Consider the following 9,285-nt stretch of genomic DNA (forward strand, 5'->3'; position numbering starts at 1 on the left):
AGACAAGGATCCGTTGATCGTTGAAAAAGGGATGCATGGTACAAATTGTGGGTGAATTTTTTATTTTCGCAAATTTTCCTAATTAAGTTAAAACACTATTTTTTTGGTACCTTCTGTAAGCTTTAGGATTCTTTTTTTCATTTTAACTAGGGTTTCATGGGTCCCTTATAAATAGAACTCATTATTTCATTATAAAAAACTTTTATTTATTCATCAGTTGAGAGATATTATTTGTAAGAAATTTTTGTTTTCAATCTTGTGTTCTTCATTGAATTAATTTTGCGAACTTATCAAAAATTAATTTTTGTGACCTTCAAACAATTCGAGTCTTGAATCTTGTAATCACGGGGTCAACATATTGTCGCGATTGTGTTGGTTCTATGATTCAATATTTTTGGGTCAAACTCAAAACTTTGATTCATTGGCTTTCTTAGGTTCGATTCAATCTTTTTATGGGTTTTTTAGCTGTCATTGCTAAGTGGGTTCGCATCAGAAACCATGATTGTGTTCAAATCATATCAATTGACCATCAAGTAGTGCTAGCTAGGTAACATGTTTGGTAAGAAAGATTGAATTGGATCTTTTAAATTAGTAAAAAAATTGAAATTCTATTCGTTAAATTATTGAATCTTGTACGTGTTATGTTATGGTATGGATCTCAAGCAAAAGTATGCCTTTTTTTTATTTTATTTGGAACTAATCAAATAACTGGATCAGAAAATTCATCGATTATTTGAAGTAGATAATAACTATATGAACTTCCGTTAACTTATTGAAAATGATACAACGCCTACTTTTATAATCTAGAATTGAATTCTATTAGTTCTATGATAGCAATTATGGAATATCCAACTTTTTGCGTGATAATGCTATATAAGTACTGAAATCACGCAATTGATGTAGGCACAAGTGCGTTATGGTGAAGCGATTGGAATTTTTTTTTTTTTATTTGTATTTTTATGTCTGAACGGGAAAATTTTTAGCAAAGCATCTCCATTAAACATCGATTTTTAATGGGTCGAGTCGAGATAAATACTCTCCAACAGCCTTGCTGGATCTCCAGATCGAATAATTAGTTTACAAGAAGCTCTTAGGGGCACCCTAGTGTCAGTAGGGACCCAAAGAACTGCCTTCGCTTTTAGCTTTCATTTGTAGATCTCCCCCAGCGTACCTTTGATCATTGAGCTAGAGTCCTTCCACACGGGACTCCCATATCACTATGACCGACTTTCGCCTTTGTTCGACCAATCGATCTCACAGTATGGATTTAAGGTGACTTTATCCAAATTTAAATATAAATAAATGAAAATACTTGCTACAATGGTTCAAGTGATGAATTGGGTGCATTGTTCAAAAAAGTATTCTATTTTTACAGTTACATTATTTTAATAAGTTTTTTCATTTTATTTGAGTGTCATTTTTTTGTTATATCTTCTTTTTCTTCAGATAAATCTAAAACTTCAAAATATATCTTCCCACGAGCTAAAGAAAAAAGACACTTCAAATATTTTTTTATTTCGAGACAAGACGATAGTATAATATTATATCAAAATCAACCAGCAAAGATGCATTGGATAGTCCTACAATTGGACCAACCAAGGAAAGATAATCGATAACTGCAACTACCCAACAATTATTGAAAAACAGCTGGTCCACAATACTAATGCTATAATCTTAGTCTAATCTATTTGCTGCAATATTTTAGAAAAGAAAAAATCTTTACAATAAAGAAGTGGAAATATTAGGACAGGATTCCTTGACCTTTCGTGAGGTACAATTACAGATCCTTAATGAAGTTAAGAGGGTGCAGTCTTTTTTTTTTTGTATAAAACATAGTAACTTATTTTCAAAGGAACTTATTATAGTTGACTCTTTTTCAACTGATGATGTTAAACCCCACTATTAAATTGCATTAACCGATCATTTTTCCCGTACAAAACAAACAACCAAATATAAGGTGGAGATATAAAACAAACAAATGAACCAGAAGAGGAGAGGAAGAAACAATAATCCTTAAATTTCCTCCTCTTCTTCGTGTGTTCAGGGTTCCGAAACACGTTGAACGAAGAGACTCTATTCGAACTGAGAAGAAAGTTTTGTCCGAAATAAAACAAAGCAATGGATCCGAATTCCCAGTTCAAATCAACGAGATTGTGTGGCCTGGTACACATGATTCTGCAACAAACAATTCTGGAGGGACGACAGATTGCTCAGCTTATCTTCTGAGGTTGGAGCAGGAACCATCAGCTGATACCCTTTCGGTGCAGAATTTATTTTTCAGAACTTTTTCTAGTTGCTTGAATATCAATGAAAATAAACCTGTCAAAGAATGAAAAATTAAAAATAAAAAATGGCGAAGAGAGCTTTTAGTTGGGTAGCATAATCTGTATTTCAATTAGAAAACTAGGGAAAAGAACTACATATTCACCTACTAAGCATGCTTGGCAATGAAAGGAAAATGAGTTTAAGAAAAATTTGAAAAAATTATTTTACCAATCTGAAACAAAGAAGAAACTAGAAGATGAGAAAATCCTTCCTGGTCAGCACAACAATAAATCACAAGTAGCAATATTGTTATAGATACAGCTTTCAGGATAAATTTTCAAAACAAACTTAGGCTGATCGAGGCTGAGAATGGACAAAAGAATGTCTTGTTTCAAGAGTGTAGATGAGCTAAAATAGAAGTCAAAGGCACTGGGGTGCATTAGTCATGGATTATTCTACCATTTTTAGCAAATGTTGATTAAAAAGTGAAAGGCAGATAAAAGAAATCAGATAACCTGAGCTGGAGCTTTCTTTCTGGTGTAATGTAGACCTAACCAAAAGTGTTCCTGGAATTTGCTGAAAGACCTAAATATAAAATAGAGAGTTAGAACTATATCCAAATTTACCAGAGATTACCATGATAAAAAAAAATTCTGGGGAAACGGAAATTACTGAAATGCGGAACTGCAGATCATCTGACTGACAATTGTTATCATTTGAAGTCCTGGATATCTCCAACTCGTTTTTGCATTGAACAGCTTCATTCTCATTTTGTGTCTCACTCTTCAGAATCGTGTTACAATGATTCTGTGAAGCAGTGATCTACAAAATGAAAGTAGTCAACAGTAAGAACATGGAAGTCACACAATCAGATAAATTACACCATGAAATCACTGAGCATACATCAATATTGAATGTGGAAGCATTTAGTTTACAGGATGCACCACAGCTGCAGAAAAAAGATTCCACTGACTGCAACACGTGAAATGCGCTATGCTGACGTTGAAGGCCCTAGATAAACAGTGTACTGAAATATGAGATGTGTGTACACAGAAACTATAGATAACATAACCATGGGCAAAAAGCACAGAAAGTCCAAAGAATGAAATGCTGTACAGATACAATATGTACAATTTACTCATTTTATCCTAAAAGTCTAAAGCTGGTTCATGAAAACCATGAGCATCCGAAGGTGATGTGCATAACCCCCTAAAAGTTTGAAGGGGGTAAACTTCATAGGAAAAAGGGCTAATTATACCTAAAACCCAGGAGAAGATATACTTGTGAGTACCATTTGAAAGCATTTATGTGACGAATATTTGGCACGGTAATCCTGTAATACTCAAGTCTAATTAAGGAAAGGCACCATTTCCTTATGGGATTATCGCTGCCTTGTATCCAATGAAAAGTTTGACATAGTCCTAGTCTCATATTTTCCATGCTCAAAGTTACTTGTGTGAAATGCATCTAATCTATGACCTTTTTAGAGGAAATCTTCTACCTCCCTCGTTGGAAATCATGAAGTAATAACTACATTACCACCCCTACCAGAAACCCCTAAAAGTTGCCAATACCAGTACTGCATCCCGTAGTCAAAATTTCAACAAATTAACATGCCCCTTCGAGTTTGAAGGTTTGATCAGACATGCTACTGCAATATCAGCAGTTTATTTTCTAATATATACATTAAGTCCAGTACAGATGACAAGGAAAAAATAGCAGCACATATAAAAATTTAAGTAGCTGCAAATAACATGATGTTTGATTTGAACTAAATTTATATTATAAATTGCTCATATTTCGAAATGCCTTGGCATCTAAAGTTATCTAAATGCTATGAAGAAGATGAAAAGCATTAGTAAACCTCTAGCATGAAAGACAAATTTTTCTTCTCGGTCACATGTGAAAATAACATCTTCCTGGAGGGAGGCATAAAAGACCATGCAAGCCCCCATCTAGATGTCTGGCCTTGGACAAATTCTGTTGTCTTTACTACAGTGACTCCAACATTCCAAAGTTTTGATGTCAGGATGTTGAGGTTTGATTTTCTTCCAACCATTGAAGTGTACCACCTAAAATAAAGGGGAACAAATGAACAAGCAGGAAATTGAATGGCTGGTTTTAACAGAATAATTATGCATGGAAGAGCATAAAAAAGATACCGAAATGCACGTTTCAGTTGAGCACTGTCTTCAATTATGCGAGTAATAAAGGCCTCTTCACCTCCAAGACATACCATCTCCTCCGGAGTACCACCACAAGAAGTCTTTGGATTCAATCCTGCTTCCTCCATTGTCATGAAGAATGGGGGGTTGCACATACAAAAGTCAAAACTTTCCCCATCCTTAACGACACCTACAAGAACAGGTGGCCCATGATAACTGTTTTTGACCGATTGGCTTCTGAGTGAAAATGATGGTGAAGGTCCCATGTCGACACTTACTGTATTGGTTGAATCTACGTAACTATTAATATTATCTTTCTGCTTGTTTTGCAATTCTTCCGCGTCAAAGATCTTGGTCTCAGTATCAACTCTTCTTATTTCAATCAATTCGGACAAATGTGGGTTACTCTTGACATTTCTATTTGCCCACTCTATGGCCACATCAGTAACATCTGCAAACAATTGAAGCAGCATTAAAACAATATTATAAGGTGGAACAAATAACTTCTTGTTGAAAAGATTAGATTAAAGAACATAAAGCCCAAATACTACCTGAGCCCACAAATGTCCAACCTAGAAGAGATGCACCAAGGAGAGGATATATGCAATTTGCACCAGTTCCAATATCAAAACCTTTGACAACACTGTTGCCCCGAGTGCAAGGAATGAGATCTGAAGCCAAAAGATCTTCAATCCAATGAATGTAATTTGATCTGTTTGGGACTGTTGGGCAGAGCTGCCCATCGGGAATCCACCTATGATTTCAAATCATAATCTCTCACGTGCTAGAATTATATTTCAACAACACACCCCATATTTCATGTTTAAGATAAAACGGTAACATAATTCAAGAAAAGTTCAAATTTTAGTTATTCATCTCTAAGCAGTTTAACTTCGTATAAAGAAACTTATATCGTACTCTATTCCACTGAACTAAAAGTATAAACAGTGAGTCAGTGACACGTGCACAAAAGAAAACGTAAAACTGAGCTTACTATCCAATATCTAAGCAAAAACATATAAATTAGCTCACATAACTAAGCTAATTGCTACTAGTTTAGCTGTAAAAATCAATAATCCGACACCAAATTCCTGCAAAATTAAGAATGATGAAAAGAATCTTGATTCAACAAAATTCTTTCATATTTGACACCCAAACAAAATGTACCTTTGCTAGCTCAAAAATAAACAGCAAAAAAAAAATAAAAAAAATACTTCCATTATAATATAATTGCATATGTTATTACCAATTGAGGCCATGATCATGGAGAAGCAAGACTCGGGTTAGCTCGCGCGTAGCATTAAAGTCGGTCCAATCGATTCTGGGGCGGCCATCGAGGGAGTAGAAAACATAGGGCTCGAAGCTCGGGTACAAAGAGGCCAAGAGTCCGAAATCGGGAGGGTTTTCAGAGTACTTGTTTCGAGGGTGGATAACTCGCCTTTCTCCGCCTCTCTTCCTCCTCTTCTTGCTCGGCATCACCGCCGCTCTGTTTCGCCTCCGGCAGTCTTAAAATCGTGTTACAACACCCTTCTTCATTTGAGGAAATACATGGAAATGGCCATTTGGCTCGGCCATATTTCAACGATGGTCTTGACCATTAAAAAAATAATAATAAAAAATAAAAATAGGAAGATAAAAAGATAAAAGTTGAAATTGAATTTTATATACCATTTCCAAAATTACCCCATCTTCCACAAAAATAATAGACGAGAGGAAAAGGTTGAAAAATGAAAAAATTCACACAATCTTTACATCCGGGATTCGGTCGAAGTTGCTATTCTCACGATCTACCCAACGCCAACCACCACAAAACTCGATCATTATTTTCAATATTATTTATTATTTTTTTGTTTTTGGAGATTAATAGGAGTGTATTCAATTGAAACTTTTGAAGACTTCGATAAATTTTTTTATGAAATTAGTGAAAGTCTTTCGTAGAATTCTATAGATTTTTATTTTAAAATTTTTATAAACTTTTGTGGAATTTAAAAAACTTTTGAAAATTTTCATTTAAAATAAAATTCATATAGATCTGGTATGAAATTCTCAAGTTCCCATAATTTCTTTTCCTTCCCCTTCTCCTTCTTCTTCCCATATAATAAAAAAAATTGAAAAAATAAAAATTTAAGACCTTAATTAAATAAATAATAATCAAAATTATATATATGATTTAATATTATTAGTATAGTATACTTTTAAAAATAAATAAAAATTAATATAGTGAAATTTAATTATAAATTTTTTATATAAAATTTTATAATTTAATAAAAAATAGATATTTTGCACAAAAAAAAATGAATGAAAAAAAAAGTTACAAGATTCCAATTTAATTTTTTCATAAAAAATAAAGATAAATAAAGATAAATAGAATATAATCAATAGAAATAAATAAATTTTAATCATACATGTTCATGGAAGATTAAAGGAAATAAAGATTAAAAAAATATATTTTTTGTGTGAAATTTTTCCAAAATCTCGTGAATAGTGAAAGACAAATTTTAAAAATTTATATAAGTGTTTTCTACTTAAAAGTTAGTACTCCAAATACTTTTATAAACGTTTCTAGAAATCATTAAAATTTGAATACCTCAAGACTTAAAGAAACTTCTAAAAAGTTTTAATTGAATAAACAGTAATTTTTAGAGATTTTTTAAAAGTCTATAAAAGTTTCAATTAAATACATTGTGACTTTTAGAGAATCTCAAAATGTCTTAATTGAATGCCCCCAACTTTTAAATCTCCAAAAGTTATTAAAAGTCTCGGTTGAATACATTCTTCTAAGAGATTGAATTGTCATTTTACACGTTTTGTGAATATGTGTATTAAATTATTATTTATGATGTTTATTCTTCATTATTTAAGTATATTAGATGAATTTTGGCTAAAAAAAAATGCTTTAACTCGCAATAAATGGCACAATCGGACTGGGCTAACTGTTCTGCCCAAATCGACTATTATGGGCCCACTGACATACATATTTGATTTTTTTTTCTTTCCCGAAATTTTTATTTCCAAAATATCAATACACATTAAGAAATTAAGAAAATGGAAACAAAACCCATAGCACATGAAACACATACATTATTGATTTCGAACGCATAAAACAAAACAGTTTAAACATTTTCCTCTGCTATTGACTCTGAAATCTCATCGTTTACACCATTTTTCTCCCTAATTTAGACCCATCTGTGATGATAATACCTTTATCCATCACAAAACAATCTTAAAACACCCAAGTTTCGCTGAAACACAAAAATAATACATTAATAGAAAATAAAACCAAACACCAAAATACCTCAGGAACATAAATTAATACCCCAAACAACGAGTGATAACAATCATTACTCAACTCTGAAACATACCCAAATACAAAAACAAATGATCTTCAACTAAACGAAATAGCATTATGCATATTGACTCCCTATAAATTCATAGAATGTCAAACCACGTCATCCAAGTGCTTAAACTATTAGAGGGCAGGCAAAACAATAATAATTTCGCATACTAATCATTTCTGTAACACTTAAACTATACAAATCCATGCATACAAGCAGTGGCGAATCCAGAAGTTTGAGTCAGCACGAGCAGCTATTAACTATCTACCGTTGGCTGTAATAAAACATTAAGGGAGTGTTTGATATGCATTTTTATGTAAAAATGTATTTTAGAATAGTAAATTGATGTGAAATGTGTGGTTGAAAAATAAGGAATTTTTTTTTATTTACGTGTAATATTGTTTTAATAAAGAATGTGTGGTTGAAAAGAAAAGAGAGAAAAATACATTTTGAAGAATATGGCTACCAAACGGTAGGGGTGGGCGTGGGTTGGGTTGGGTCGGTTTTCGCCCCAACCCTAACCCAACCCAACATGATCGGTTTGGTCAAAATTTAACCCAACCCAACCCGTGTAAAGTTTGAAACCCAACCCAACCCAACCCAATCAAGTATCGGTCGGGTTGGATTGGGTTGGTCGGTTTATGACAACTTGTTAATAAATATTAAAGTTATTCATTTTTGGGTGTAAAGCATCACTAATATAGTCCCAGAGCTTCAAAATTTACAAAACTAATTACGTAAGCATAGATAAAATTCAATTGAGACACTAAAGAGCAAAAATCACAACCAATTTAGAAGTTGGTTTCTCACAAAATTCTCTAATAGTGGGATGGGATTGGAACTTACAAGTTAAAAAAATTTCATCAATACAACATGTTTCAAATCATTAAAGGGCTTCTTTTGGATTTGGGAGTGACCGAGTGAGAGGGAGGGGAGGGAGAGGGAGAGGGAATAGAGAGATTTTAGGGCTTCTTTTGGATTTGGGAGTGACCGAGTGAGAGGGAGGGGGAGGGAGAGGGAGAGGGAATAGAGAGATTTTAGGGCTTCTTTTGAATTTGGGAGTGACCGAGCGATTAGATCCAAGAGTTTGAGTCAGCACGGGCGGCCATTGATCATTGACCGTTAGCCGCAATAAAATATTAAAAGTCCTTTTGGTATTCATTTTTTTTGCAAAAAATGCATTTTGGAATGATGATTTGATGGAGAACGTCTGAACGTGTGCCTAAAAATAAAGAAAAATTTTGAATTTACGTGTAATATTATTTTATTGAAAAATGTATGGATGAAAAGAAGAAAGAAAAATGTAGTTTTAAAAAAAGGGGGAATCGAGCAAAGCTTAAAATATAAATATAACAATTATTTTGTTCAAAATGAATATATATATATATATAATTCTGTTATAAGAATAAATAGAATTCATCAAATAACATTGTTGCCAAGTTTTGTATAATTCAAAAGAAGAGTGTGAATTCGAATATTTAAAATTGTTTGCATTAAAACAATCAAAACCTAACAAATAT

The 9,285-nt window shown here is 32.9% G+C and overlaps 1 protein-coding gene across 2 annotated transcripts; it reads right to left on the reverse strand.

Annotated features, from left to right (window-relative positions):
• Positions 1–1,613: 1,613 nt before the first annotated feature.
• On the reverse strand, positions 1,614–6,015 carry LOC111380735 (U6 small nuclear RNA (adenine-(43)-N(6))-methyltransferase). Of its 2 annotated transcripts, XM_023004371.1 has the most exons (8): positions 5,677–6,015; positions 4,982–5,184; positions 4,428–4,881; positions 4,130–4,337; positions 3,169–3,276; positions 2,938–3,087; positions 2,781–2,850; positions 1,614–2,319 (listed from the first exon to the last, which is right to left on the reverse strand). In XM_023004371.1, exons 1-8 carry the CDS (start codon positions 5,904–5,906, stop codon positions 2,216–2,218), a joined length of 1,527 nt encoding a protein of 508 aa, XP_022860139.1. In that variant the 5' UTR covers positions 5,907–6,015; the 3' UTR covers positions 1,614–2,215. The 2 variants fall into 2 exon arrangements, with proteins under 2 accessions (XP_022860139.1, XP_022860145.1); XM_023004377.1 differs by lacking the exon at positions 3,169–3,276.
• Positions 6,016–9,285: the final 3,270 nt, after the last annotated feature.

The sequence above is a fragment of the Olea europaea genome, chromosome 3, assembly GCF_002742605.1.
Source record: "Olea europaea var. sylvestris chromosome 3, O_europaea_v1, whole genome shotgun sequence".
NCBI classification, from domain to species: domain Eukaryota; kingdom Viridiplantae; phylum Streptophyta; class Magnoliopsida; order Lamiales; family Oleaceae; genus Olea; species Olea europaea.